The sequence below is a fragment of the Myotis myotis genome, unplaced genomic scaffold, assembly GCF_014108235.1.
Source record: "Myotis myotis isolate mMyoMyo1 unplaced genomic scaffold, mMyoMyo1.p scaffold_m19_p_6, whole genome shotgun sequence".
NCBI lineage: Eukaryota > Metazoa > Chordata > Mammalia > Chiroptera > Vespertilionidae > Myotis > Myotis myotis.
Window position 1 is genome coordinate 87,308,069 of NW_023416368.1, and position 13,847 is coordinate 87,321,915.

The 13,847-nt window shown below is 56.5% G+C and overlaps 1 protein-coding gene and 1 long non-coding RNA gene across 2 annotated transcripts; both read left to right on the forward strand.

Annotated features, from left to right (window-relative positions):
- Window positions 1-553: 553 nt before the first annotated feature.
- Window positions 554-9,715, forward strand: SLC25A42 (solute carrier family 25 member 42). Its single transcript, XM_036315550.1, has 7 exons — window positions 554-664; window positions 3,547-3,652; window positions 4,751-4,776; window positions 5,363-5,529; window positions 5,809-5,925; window positions 6,264-6,415; window positions 7,635-9,715. Exons 1-7 carry the CDS (start codon window positions 584-586, stop codon window positions 7,940-7,942), a joined length of 957 nt encoding a protein of 318 aa, XP_036171443.1. The 5' UTR covers window positions 554-583; the 3' UTR covers window positions 7,943-9,715.
- Window positions 9,716-10,333: 618 nt separating this feature from the next.
- LOC118659280 lies at window positions 10,334-11,812 on the forward strand. Its single transcript, XR_004968481.1, has 3 exons — window positions 10,334-10,392; window positions 10,698-10,809; window positions 11,658-11,812. It is a non-coding gene; the product is annotated as an uncharacterized LOC118659280 (long non-coding RNA).
- Window positions 11,813-13,847: the final 2,035 nt, after the last annotated feature.

Here is a 13,847-nt window from a genome sequence, read left to right on the forward strand (position 1 = left end):
CCATTGATTGGCTGCCTCCTGCATGCCTCCCACTGGGGATCAAGCCCGCAACCCGGGCATGTGCCCTTGACCAGAATCGAACCTGGGACCCTTCAGTCTGCAGGCCGACGCTCTATCCACTGAGCCAAACTGGCTAGGGTGATTAATTTTCTAAAATTGTTTCTTTGGTCAGAGGCTCAGGTCCAAGCTGTCTTGAGCCCAGTGGGCATTTGGCTCTGGGCAGACAGGGCCCCCCCACCTCTCTGCCTCACAGCCTACCATGCCCCTGCCCCCTGCTATGTGACCTCAGTGGGGCGGCTTACCTTTTCTGAGCCCAGTTGGTACAGGCTAAAAAGGCAGATGACTCAGAGGCCTGTTTGTGACAATCAAATAAAAGACTTTTGTAAATGATCAAGCCATCAGTGAAGGGGATGTGGCATTCTTTCCCTGCAGGGAGGCAGACGCCAGGTTAGGACATCACACTCAGACAGTTCTTGCTTCAAGTGAATGGGGCACGAGGCAGGTGGCGGAGGCCCTTTCTCATTGGGTTTCATGCCCCCTCTTGTTCCTCAGGACCGGTCTCCCCTGTCCCCAGCAGCCTGGAATGGGTAATGGTGTGAAGGAAGGCGTGGTGCGATTGCGTGAGGATGCCGACACCGTCCTGCCCTCATCCGTCCCTTCAAAGGCAAGTACCTGGCCTCAGTGTTCTCATGGGTCCCTCTCCTGTGGGTGTGCACCCATCACAGATCATCCCTACACACACACTGGTGTGGGGCTGCATCAGTGTGAGACCGTGGGTGGGGGAGGTGCTGGCTGCCCCATTTGTGATGTGAATCCAGCCCCCAACCACTTGGCAAGAGCCAAAACCTTACCCAAACCTTTGGCTGGAATGTCAGAAGTCCTGGAGCCCCTTTTCTCTCTCAGATTTGCAAACACAAAAGAATCAGCAAACTCGGGCTCTTTTGTGAGGAAGGACTTCACGGCCTCTCCTAGCTCTCAGGGCACAGCGCAGGTGCCTTCGGGCAGGTCTCAAAGGCTGAGGCGGTCATCCTCCCAACCCTCCAGACCTTTCCAATTCCAGGTGGCCCTGCAGAGCGCCAGGCAGGTGGGAGGACTGGTTTGTGGGCCAGTGTCGGGCCACCATCACCATACCATGTGGAGCATCGCGGGTACGCCTGCAGCAGGCATGCGTGTCCCTCCCAGTTTAGTGAACTTCCCAGCAGAGCACGAGGAAGACTCAGCCCCTGTACTTGCTGGTTGGATCCCAGCAAAAGGCCTGTCTGTTCCCATCACATGTCTGGGTCCCCGGTGCCCATCTTCCTCTGTGCCGGCCACACATGTGACATCAGCCTTGGTCCACTTGGCCAGCCCGATGTGGGAACTCACCCTGTGGTTAAGAAGCCCAGAGTCTTGTCACAGTGCTCACGGCTGTTTGGATCTGTGATGACCCACGTTCTCGGCCGGACTGCAGGATCCCTCCCTACAATGGACAAGGACACATGGACCACTTGATGCCTGTGCTGAACTCTTCAAAAAATAAGCTGCTGCGGTCAGTAAGAGCCACTGGCAGCATCTGCTGAGCCAGGAAGTGGACTTACAGAGCATCGGGAGCCCCCTTGAGAACAGGGCTTAAGGACATGTATTCCAGACGCACAGAACTGGCCTTGGAATTGTAAGAACCGCGGATTGCACAGGAAGTGACCTGCAGAAGGAGGCACAGAGGACACATCGGCTTCGCCTTCAGTGCCGACGGGCACATAAGCTGTTGTGGGGTGTTCCCTTGGCTCACAGCATGGTGAGCAATTGCTCATTGGTTCACAGAGAGGAAACTGAGGCAGGGAGCTGCTGCTAGGAGTACCATTGAACCTTCTAGCATCTGACATCCATACCTCTCAAAGCCAGCAGGACCAGACAACCAGAACCTTGCTGTGATCCAGAAAAGGCAGGGGTCCCAGTGACAGGCCTGTGTGAATCAGGAGCAGATGGAACCCTCTGGTAAAGTTCTGCCTCAGAAACGCAGGAGGAAAACCACTTCTCTAGGCAGGTGGAGGGGGTGCCAGGGCGTTAAGGGAAAGGAGCTGGGGCCATACAGGGCTGGGGGCCAGGTTGCAGGGCACACAGCCCCTGGGAGCACCTGGGACCCACAGAAGAGGATCTGGGAGTGGGACCTGGACCAGGAGATAGCACTCAGCGTGTCAGAGATGAGGAAGGAGAGACCAGAGAGGCCATCCTCTGGTCACTACAGTCAGGACAGAGTCCAGGATCAGGCCAGAAGTGTGGACAGACCCAGGGCCAGGCCCTTCACCCCTGGGCCACCGCTGAGCTGAGCAGACTTGGTGAGGGGTTGCCCTGAGCTCCACCATATCCAATCAGACCTAGGCTGCCAGTCCTCCCCCCCACCCCAATGCCCTCACAGTCTCCCCTGTTGCACCCGCTCTGGTCTCAGCCTCTGCCACTCCATCGTAATTACTGCAGGAGCCACCTCTTCTCTGGTCATAGTGAAAATGGCCTGTCCACCTCTGTGCTTCTCCATGCCTCTTTGGGCAAAAGCCAGCCTCTTTGTGGGCCCTCACCTGGATTGGCGACTGTGCACCATTGCCTGAAGATTTAGTTCATGTCTTGCTCTCTCCGTAGACCTTGGGGGTGGCCCTGAGGGGGCTGGTGGAGCTCATATATACCCCCATTCTGCACGGCATGTCCCCAGACCCCTCAGGGCACCTTGTCTTTGTGGGACTCCATGGGTTCCTGGGGTCATTGAACCACCTGATCCTTGCCATTCTTGCTCACTGCTGATGAAGGAAAGATGAGGGCACCTCCAGTCCAGAACATTGCAGAGTGCTCACCGCAGTTGCTTGTGAGAATCAGGTGGAGGAATATAGACTCCAACCTAGTGAGACGGCTCAGGACCCGGATGGACATGGAAGGGAAGGAAGGTGGGGGAGAGGCTGTACAAGGAGGACTTGGAGAGCCTCCAGAAGATGGGCAAAGTGCTGGCCCTGAGGCTGCCATGGGAGCTCGAAATGCAGGCCAGCCACCATCCCCATCTCCCTTGCCTTGGCTGAAGGGCCACAGACACCAGTCCCTGAAGTCCTGACAGAAAGATGTAGAAAGGGGACACACTGACACAGGCAGGGTCCTCTTGCCCAGCACCTCCTGCCTGTCCCCCCACCACCACAAGGGTCCTCATGACTTTCCCCTGAAACACTGCACTGCAAGAGCCCAGCGCACATGGGTGGGCAGAACCAAGGCTTGCAAGGTGGGTCAGGGGTGACTTATGTTCGGAGTCAGTCCCACTGTGGCCCGATCAGAGTATCGCCTCTCATGGATGGTGCCCGGCACCTGGGAGGTTTGTCACCGTATCCCGTGAAGGCTCCGAGGCCCTGGGCCCACCACTGCTTGTCCAGGGCCCATGAGGGCCAGGACACGCACGCTGCTGTGCATTTCTCCGCCCTGGACCAGGGCAGGGGAGTGATGGAGGGTGAGGAAAGGTGATCTTGGTGCCACCCCCAGGGGAGCAGACGTCTCCCTCCCTCTGACAACAGACGTGTGTTCATGTGTTTCTTGCAGAGCGATCACAGGCAAGTTCTCAGCTCCCTCTTTTCTGGGGCCCTGGCTGGCGCTCTTGCCAAAACGGCAGTAGCTCCCTTGGACCGAACCAAAATCATTTTCCAAGGTAAAAGCTGTCTGTCTGTCTGTCCCTCTGTGATAGAGATGCTGCCAGGCAGGCACCCTCTTCACAGCCCCCCAAACTGCACTGTGAGGTGGTGTCCTGGGGCGGCCAACACACAGTATCACAAACCAGGCAGCTTAGAACTGGAATTTATTCCCTCACATTTCCAAGGCCAGGAGTCTGAACCTAAGGTGCTGGCAGGTTTGGTTCGTTCTGGAGGCTCTGGGAGAGGAGCCTCCCTGCCTTTTCCAGCTCTGGGGGCTCCGAGCATCCTTGGCTTGTGGCTGCATCACTCCAATCTCTGCCTTCCCTTCTTGCCTGTGTCCTCCTCTTATGAGGACACCCATCATTAGGTTAGGGCTGACCCCACTCCAGTACAACCTCGGTTTAATTTAATGACATCTGCAGAGGCCCCATTTCTGTAAGGTCTGTCACAGGTACTGAGGGTGAGGACATGCCATGTCTTTTTGGGGAACACAGTTCAAGAAACCATCTCTCTCTCCTTAGGGTTAAACAGGCTCAGGGTCCCCTGAAGATGAGGCCTTTCCATCCTGTACAGTGGCCAGTGCCCGCTCCGCACCAGGCAGGAGCACGGTCACAGCCTGAGACCCCGTCCTTCGGCTGTTTTGAAAGAGAAGCCCTCCCCAATTCCTAGCCTCTCTGTGCCTCAGTTTCCTTATCTAGACAACAAGGATGATAACATCAACCCCCTCCCCAGAGGTTGTGGAAAGAGCAGGCATGAGGCTGAACTCCCCTGTGTTCCTTCCTCTGTGTCAGCTGCTGTCATCCCCTTGGGTGGGGAGGCTGTCACCCCTCCAGAGGCACGTCCTCCCACAGACTCCTGGGCAGTTCATCCCCCTTCCTGGGGACAGGTTGGCGTGCAGAGTGGCCGGGTACAGGGGATGAGGAGGTTCCTGGGAGGAGAGTGATCCTGCTCAGGACTCTACTACCCCCTCAGCCCTTTTGGGGTAGGGAACATTCTCAGGGGCTGCTGTCATTTCCCAGCTTAGACCAGTTTCCTGCAGTAGGGGGTCATGCAGACTTGGGGGGTCCTCTCCTTCGCATCTAACGGTCTGTTTTGTGTTGTTCTTTCCCCCCCAGTATCTTCAAAAAGATTTTCTGCAAAGGTGAGCCACTAGGTCACCAACTCCAGGCTCTGGGACTGTCCCCAGCTGCCCTGCTGGGCTGGCAGGAGGCTATGGAGGCCTGGGGGTGGGGGAAGTGGGGAGATGCTTTACCCCTTTGGTTCCCCCCGAGGCTGGTTCCCGGGAGCCCAGGTGACCAAGGCCTCCCGTGCCGGGGGTGGGACCCCTTGTCCTGGCCCCCTGAGCGCTGCCTGGATGAAGCCACTGGGAACTGACAGGAGAGTGCCTATCCTAGGGCCGGTGGTGAGGCGACTTGATGTTTTAAACCCCTGTTTTCACATTTATTTTTAAACACAGAGCAGGTGTTACTTAATAAAGAAAAAAATATTTTTAAAAGCTAGACTACCAGACAGACATCAACAAAACACCCTGTGTGGGCTCTGGGCCTGCTTTGCACACCTGGTGTCCCCTCTCATTTACAGCTCCCAGGGCCGAGGGCTGTGTGGGCAGAGAGTGGAGTGGGTAAGGTGGGGCCCCCAGGCACAGGGCTGGACAGAGTAAAGCAAGGTGTTCACGGAGCAGGGAGAGGGAAGGACAGGCATAGGTGTTGACCTTGCCCCCCCTCTAGGAGGCCTTCCGGCTGCTCTACTTCACCTACCTCAACGAGGGCTTCTTCAGCCTTTGGCGCGGGAACTCGGCCACCATGGTGCGTGTGGTGCCCTACGCTGCCATCCAGTTCAGCGCGCACGAGGAGTACAAGCGAGTCTTGGGCCGATACTACGGCTTCCGTGGAGAGTGAGGCCCCCTCCCCTCCTAACCCTCTCCACCCTCCTGTCCCCTGGTCTTCTGTCCTTTCACATGGTCACTACGTTAGAACCCGGGTCCCAGGAGGGCGCAAGGGAAGGGCCCTACCATTCACTGATTGAATCGTCCATCAGGAGACTCCAGCAGCTCAGCTAACCCCCCTCCCCCCGTCCTTGGTTGCTCCACACTGAGAGCTGTGGGCCTTGGGCTTGGCCCCCCTCCTTTGGTCCTTGGGGTCTCACCATCTCTCCTCCCCCTTCCCCCTTACAGAGCCCTGCCCCCTTGGCCTCGCCTCCTCGCAGGGGCACTCGCTGGAACCACAGCTGCTTCGCTTACCTACCCCCTGGACCTGGTCCGAGCCCGCATGGCCGTGACCCCAAAGGAAATGTGAGTCCTACCATGGGGACCTTCTCCAGGACCAGGAGCTCTGTGTCCAAGGGGCTCCCGAGTTGAATCCGTTCATCATATCCTTGGGTTTGGGTCCGGGCCTCTGTGTCCAGCCCACAGAGGAAGCTATAGTGTCAACACCCACCACATGGACCCTGCCTGGTACCACAGGGCAAGCCATTCTGCAGCTTCCAGAAGGTTGTCTAAGTCTGGGGGTCAGTTCTGCTTCCATGAAACTTGAGTCTTCGTTTTTAATTGGTCACAGACACATTAAAAATACGGGAACACTAGACAAGGGCTGAGTCCACAGCCCACCCTACGGTCCTCTGTCCTGGCAGGTACAGCAACATCTTTCACGTTTTCATCCGCATCTCCCGGGAAGAGGGGCTGAAGACCCTCTACCATGGCTTCACGCCCACCGTGCTGGGGGTCATCCCCTATGCTGGGCTGAGCTTCTTCACATATGAGACCCTCAAGAGCCTGCACAGAGGTGAGGAGGGGGTGGGGCAGCACCCATGGGTCACATAGACCTGGAGGCCAGGCACTAGGACCCCCAGGGTGAGGCAGGCTGGGGGCTCAGGGTCCGAATCAAGAGAAGACACATGATGTCAGGAACCCAGGAACCGTGTGAGGAACACAGACTGACGACCTTTAATGCCCAGTTTTTGGAGCAACCTTGGGAAGTTCAGTGTGTTGTCCAGGGTGTCAGTGGCCACTGTGCAACACAGGCACCTGCACAAAGCCTGTGAGTGGCCCCGATGGAGGGGCGCCTTCTTGTGTTTAACTCTGAGAAACTTGAAAAGTATAGGGAACATTACAACAACAACCCCCCGCCCCCCAAGTGCCAGCGGCTTCCTCTCCGTGGCTGGGAATACTTGTGCACTTAATATGTGGCAGGAACAATCCCTCATCTGGTTTCCTGGTTATAAAGGGTAAAGAGTTGAGTCACTTTCCACACCTCTGGGTGGTGCAGCTCTTGCTCAGCCGGTATTGAGTCATCTAAGGGGAGGGGCATTGAGGCTGTTGGCAGATTTTCTGTGATCAGTGGGCATCCAGGAGTGCCTCCTTGGGGGGCGGGGGGTGCAAGACCCCGTTTTCAGTTTTATGCAGCACTTGCCTGGGGCCCTGGCCCCACATTCACCCCAAGTGGTGGTGTCAGTTTACTTAATGTTTCCTAATGTGGTGAGTGAACAGTGGTGTCTCCCATTTTTAATTCCTAGTTATAAACCTACAGTGCGTGTTCGGAGAACCCCTGTTGATGGGCTGCACATCCTCGGTCCCTTTGGGCCCAGGAGGCAGTGCTGAGTGTTCACAGTTCTGCTTGCTCTCAGGCCCCTGCGCAGAGGGGCTGGGGAGGGGCTGGGGAGGGGCTGGGAAGGCCTGGGAGGGGTAAGGAGGGGCTGGAGGGGGGGAGAGTCAGGGAAACATTGATGTCTTTACTGGAGGGAAGATGAGTGATTTTCTAGGAGCTCATTCTGGGTCTTTGGAATCATGTGCTTTTCTGTCTTAAAAAAAAACACAACACAAAAAACTTTTATTTCTCAATAAAAGACCAGGAGGTGAGGGTGGGAAGGCACCGGGGACCCCCGTCAGGTCCTGAGACACAGGGACAACACTGTGCGGGTGTTTGTGGGTGCTGGGTGCCCCTGTGGGTGCAGTGTGCGCTCCACTGCCGGCGCCCTCACAGCCCCTCCTGGCCCTCCCCGCAGAGTACAGCGGCCATCGGCAGCCCCACCCCTTCGAGCGCATGATCTTCGGGGCCTGCGCTGGCCTCATCGGGCAGTCAGCCTCGTACCCGCTGGACGTGGTGCGGAGGCGCATGCAGACGGCTGGCATCACAGGCCACCCACGCACCTCCATCGCCGTCACACTGAGCACCATCGTTCGGGAGGAGGGCGTGGTGCGTGGCCTCTACAAGGGCCTGAGCATGAACTGGCTCAAGGGCCCCATCGCCGTGGGCATCAGCTTCACCACCTTCGACCTCATGCAGATTCTGCTGCGGCGCCTGCAGAGCTAGGGGCCCGCACTTGGCCGCTCTCAGGACAGGGAGCCGAGCTCCAGCACGCGGAGGACCGCTGACCCCTAATATTTTGGAGCCTGGGGAGTGAGGGGGCGCTTGGCTCTGCCCCAGAGCCACGTGGGAATGCCTTGTGGAACGAGCCGGCAGGCCAAGGGGCCTGGGCCCAGCGCCCATGGGTCCGCGAGGAACGCCCGAGGCCCTTCGAGTGCAGTGTTGGGGCCACGAGCCCGCAGCCTCTCCTCTTCCCTCCTCCCTGGAGCTGGCCCCGATCCCGGACGTGCCCCTCCCCCAAACACCTGACGCAGGAGTGACCAGCGCCACCTCCTGGTGCTCTGCCCCTGGACACGCTCCTGGTTCTAGTGACTCTGGCCCTACTAGGCTCAGAGCCAGACTCCGCCTGCCCCTTGCTGGCCCCGGCTGTGCTCCGTGCTCAGGTGCAGCAGCCGGGAGTGTGGGAGAGGCCTGGCCTCGCCTCTTCACATGGGACCAGTCTCCTGCTCAGCTGCGGCTACAAATGCAGCCTCTTGACCGCCCTGCCCCACCCCCTCCTGCCTTTACTTACCAGGTGACATGACTCCTCAGTCCCCAGAGCCTTCTGCTGGTGAACAGCCTTCTGCAAGTGACCCTGATCCTGACTTCACGCCAGGGTGGGGCCTGGAGCCAGTCTTACCCTCTGTGGCCCACCCCACAGCTGCACTCATGGAGGCCGAGCCCCCGGCCCTGACCTACCCACAGGCGCAGAGGCTTCTGGGGGGACCTATAGCATCTGGCACCTCCCTGACTCCCCACCTGAGTGGGCGCTTGGCCTGGACATGGGGCAATTTAAGGCCTACGGGGTTGTGTGGTTCCCATGAACGGATGCGTGGAGGTGGGTGGTAGCCTCGATCTTCCCCAGATGGGAGCCGATGATGGCGTGTGGCTGGGGGTGGGCAGTTCAGAGGCGTTTAGTTACGACAGGGCACCCCCAGGGAGCCAGTCTCAAGAGAGAAGCTCCGGCCCCTCTGGGTATCACAAAGACTCAGAAACACCCATTTCCTAATGACATTTGAAGGTTTTGGACTTTTTGGTTTTAAAATTTGGCCTTGGGTCTAGTCACACCCTAACCGGCCCGATCTGGTTCCAGCCCCATCATGTGAAATGATCTGATTTCCAGTCATGCCTTCCATTTCTTACCTTCACTCTGTCCTATGTCTGTTCTTGCCGTGGACCGTGGTGTGCCCTTCCTTGCATGTGTCCACTGGCCAGCCCCAGTATCATTCCCAGACTCTTGTCCCCAGGGACCCAAGCAGCCTGTGATCGCCATCCTGTTGGGTGTTTCACCTCCTCTCCCGGCCTTGCCCAGCACTCAGGAGAGGCAGGGGCATCCCTCACAGGGAGACAGGACGGGGGCTCAAGGGCCCCAGGCCAGAGAGAGCATCAGGGACTGGGGGTCCACCCCAGGTGGGTGAGACCAGGTGGCTGGTTGGGCAGCACCCTACTTTGAGCTGCAGGCTGGGCAGGAGCAGGAGGGTCCTCCGGGTCCTACTGGCCCATGTGCCTCCCCCAAGGTCGCTCCCAGCCCCGAGGGCCTCGGCAGCCCCATACCCACTCCCCCAACCCCACTCACAGCTGGGCTGGCACCCTCCGCGGTCACACCCCTCCCCACTGGCTGCCTGTCCTGGTCTGGAGTTATTTTGATGCCATGAAGAGACTTTGTTAATATATAATGTTTATATATTTTAAAGATTTGTGCCAAGAGAGTATATTTAATAAAAATTAAATTGACTTTTCCTCCTGCCCATGTCTCTTTTCTTAGGCTCTGACCCCCACCCACCGTGAACCAAAAATAGGGTTGAGGCTATTTTGATAAATTTTTAAATAAAGTCATGAATAAAACTTTTTAAAAATGTAATTTTTTTATTGTCAATTCATACTATGGTTTTCTAGAAAACGCAAACTGCATGAAAGGGTTTACCAAGTAGGGTCTCCCAGCTCCTCTGCAGGGGCACCCCATTCCCGTCTGTGTAATAGGGGTGTCCTTCCAGACATCAGTCAGGACGGGCCGTGTCCTGCTCAGCAGGTGGGCCCCAGAGAAACCCTGAGGTTTCTGTCTCTTGCACCCTGTCTGTCATGTGTGTGCTGGGGGCTCCCGGCCACAGCTGGATGAAGCCTTGGGTTCAATGTTGCCATCTTCAACTGCAGGAGATGAGGGCACCAGAGGTCCGTCTCAGTGGCCATGGCATTCAGGGCATACCCACCGGGGGCAGGAAATGGGAGCTTTGTGTGTAGGTGGTGAGCAACATGGTATTTACTTATTTACTACTTAGCCCACCTATTTATTCATCCTGGGCCAGCTTTTTGCGGTGAGAAATAATGCAGTGACTGCCACCTTGGCTCCTGTACCCACAGGTGAGAATCTCAGGATGTGTCCCCGAGGGACCAGCCAGCTGTGGGGTCACCTCTTCCAGGTACAAAGTGCTCTCCATTGCCGTTGTGTGAACTTCGGTACCCACAGGCATTGTGCAAGGTTCAGCCACAACCCAGCTGGCGGCCTCTGACTCCCCATTTGGGGGTGCCATGTGGTACCTACTTGTGTTTTAGTCACATCTTCCTGTGATCCTTGCAAGGCCAAGCATCTCCTCATGATTGTTGGTTGTTTATTTCCCTCCGCTTAATCATGCTATACACTGTAGACCAAGACACCGGCCTGGTAGAAAGGTGAGATGTTCTCAAGTGATCTGAGCAGGAATCTTGTGTGTTTTTTATGCCCTAGCAAGGCAGCAATGGGTGTGACACAGACACACTGGAGAGAAGTGGCTGCAGCTTCTTCACGCAACTCCGTCAAGCCCCAGTGTGCAATGGGCCTCAAACACCTCTAGTGAGGGGTGAGTCAAGGTTCCCAGACTTGGGTGAACGCTGGTGCGTTCTGCTTGGGGTGGCCACATGATGGGTGATGCTATTCTGGCTGTTGATGTGAAATACATCTAAAAAATATGCTGTGGGGCCCAGGAGTCAGGTGGGAATCCTGGGCAGCTGAGGGAGGGAAGGACCCCACCTGAGGAAGTGGGAAAAGCCCCCCAAGGCCTGGGAATTCCCTGCAGGGTGGGTGTCAGGCAGCAGCCCCAAGACTGGCCCTGGGAAGCCATGTAGGGTGTTCAAGCAGATGAGGGAAGATGCGGGGGAGCTCAGGCAGGGAGCCAGGCTCTCTGAGCAAGGGGATGGATGCAGGACCTGTAAGCTGAGGTTCCAGAGAACTCTGGTGAGGGGTGGAACCAAGAGCACCCCAGGGCCCAGCCCGGGCACCTGCCTTCAACCTGGGAGACCAGACCCAGACTCAAGTCCCTGATTCATATCTTCCTAATAATTGTCACATTCAGGTAACTTCTGATAATTCCTAGTGTTCCCTTAAGATCTTGTCTTTGCCTTGGTTGTTATTCTTCTGCCTACTCAGCTTGTTGTGTGTGTGTGTGTGTGTGTGTGTGTGTGTGTGTGTGTGTGTGTTTTAATGGGCTTGTGGGGGGACCAGATATTGGCTATTTTATCTTCAAGGCTGTCATGGACTGATGTCTCCCGTGGCTCCCTAAATCCCTATGTTGAAACAGTGGTGTTAGGAGGTAGGACTTGGGGAGGTGCTTAGGGTCAGATGAAGTCATGAAGGTGGGGCCACCATGATGGAATTGGTGCCCTTCTGAGTCACCAAAGAGCTGGCTCTCCTCTCCATCCTCCACTGTAGGAGAAGTGGCATCTGCAACCTAGAAGTGGGTCCTCTCCTGGCCATGCCAGTGCCGTGATCTTGGACTTCCAGCCTCCAGAACAGTGAGAAATCAATTTCCTTTGCTTGTCAGCCACTCCAGCTATGGCATCTTCTTACTTAATAAAGAGGGAATATGTAAATTGACCGCCACACCATAATGGTCACGATGGCTGCACCCACAGCAGAGGCAGGGATTCCAGAACACAAGATGGCTGCGCACCCCCGACTGGTGGGGCTTCACAGGGGACCTCAGGCCACACACCCCCGCCCCGGTGCCAGGCTGGGGGAGCTCAGGCTGCGTCTCCCACCCGGCAGAGCTTGATGGGGGACCTCAGGCTGTGTCCCCCTGCTCGGTAGGGCTTGATGGGGGACCTTAGGCCACACCCCCAACCCCGGTGCCAGGCCAGGGGACCTGAGGCTGCACCCCCCGCCATGTGGGGCTTGATGGGGGAACTCAGGCCACACCCCCTGCCCACAGTGCTTGACGAGGGACCTCAGGCTGCGCCCCCCGCCCTGGCCCAGGCTGGGGGACCTGAGGCTGTGCCCCCTACCTGGTGGGGCTTGACAGGGAACCTTAGGCCGTACCCCCCACCCCGGTGCCGGGCCAGGTGACCCCCACCCGGCAGAGCTTGATGGTGATGGGGCCGGCCGGGTCTGGATCTAGCTCAATGGGGTCTGGGTCAGCAGGGTCTGGGTCTTGCATGATTTTGAGGCACACATGGGTGGGCAGGGACTTTACTCTGGTTCCCGTGGTGCACCCCAAACTCTGACAGGAGAAAGATATTCATATACATTTTACTAATTTTCTTTCATCTCTGACACTTCTATTATAGAGAAAGGGCAAATAGCAATATTAAAATATTTCCTCTAATTAATTCCCTTTTAATGTGCACGAATTTCAAGCACCAGGTCACCAGTTTTGCTATAACAGCCAGAATGGACAAAGCCACTGGCAAAGTGGTCCTTCTCTAAGTCATAGACCATATCGCTTTTCCCAGCTCTGTCCTAGCAGTCTGCTTGGTAGGAAGTCTGGGTTTTTCTCTCAGGAGCTAGGTGCCCTTCAAAGCCCTCATGCTCCCTAATTGAGGCAGCCCCTCATTTGGGAATGGAGTCTGCCACAAAACCCCTTTCTGGCTTCTGGGCAGAGCTGTGTGCAAGGGAACAAGCAGCTGTCGCTGAGCAAAGTGGTGTCAGGGATGTGGGGTGTTGGGGTCAGGGTGATTTTGAAGATGTTGCAGACAGGTTTCTGAATAGGCTGGGTATGAGAAAGAGAACGGTAACAGAAAAATGGAGCTCATGTGCCTGAGGGGTAGTAGGGGAAGGTCAAGAGCACTGGACATGCTGGCTGAGCTCCCCAAGACACTGAGGACCATAGGAATAAAAGTGGGACTTGCTGACAAACATCTAGAGCCCACAGGATGGAGAGGAGGGGAGAGGGGAGACAGGAGCCTGCAGGGGGTGAGGAGCGCCATAGGGGAGGCCAATAGTGCCGACAGCGAGGGCAGGCGAAGGCTGGAGGACTTGACAGTGAGGCTGTTTCAGAGTCCGTGCTGCTCCTCAGGGCCTGTTTCAGTTCGCAGCATCTTGTCTTTGCACTAGTTTTCTCCTTGGCTGATTCTCTTGGTTTGCTTTGGGTGGTGGTGGGGGGGGGGGGGCGCTTCTTTTTAATTCTTTTTCTTCAGGTGGTTTGGAAATTATATAGTCAATTTCTTGCGACGTAGGGTTTCTCAGCGCTACTGATGTCTGCAGCCAGGTTTTCTTTGTTGGGGACCATCCTGGGCACTGTGGGGTGCTGAGGCCTCCACCCGCCAGACGCCATTAGCCTCTTCCCTCCCTCCAGTTGTGATATTCAAAAATGTCTCCTACCTGGACTAGTGTCACTTTGGGGCAGAATGATCCCCCTCCTTGAGCAGCACCGATATGTGGAAATTGCCACTGATGAGTCAACAAAAACTAAAATACTTGTCCTCCTGAAAACACAGGATCTTTACCACCATCTTCCAGCTTCCCTAGTTTTCTCTCACCTTATTTCCTCTCATTCTCACCGTGTGTGTGTGTGTGTGTGTGTGTGTGTGTGTGAAATGTGCACAGACTGTGAATATCTTGGGTTTGATGCATGACAGCAAAGGCTGTAACTGTCACTGGTTCTTCCTGCCTTGGCTGCCCCAC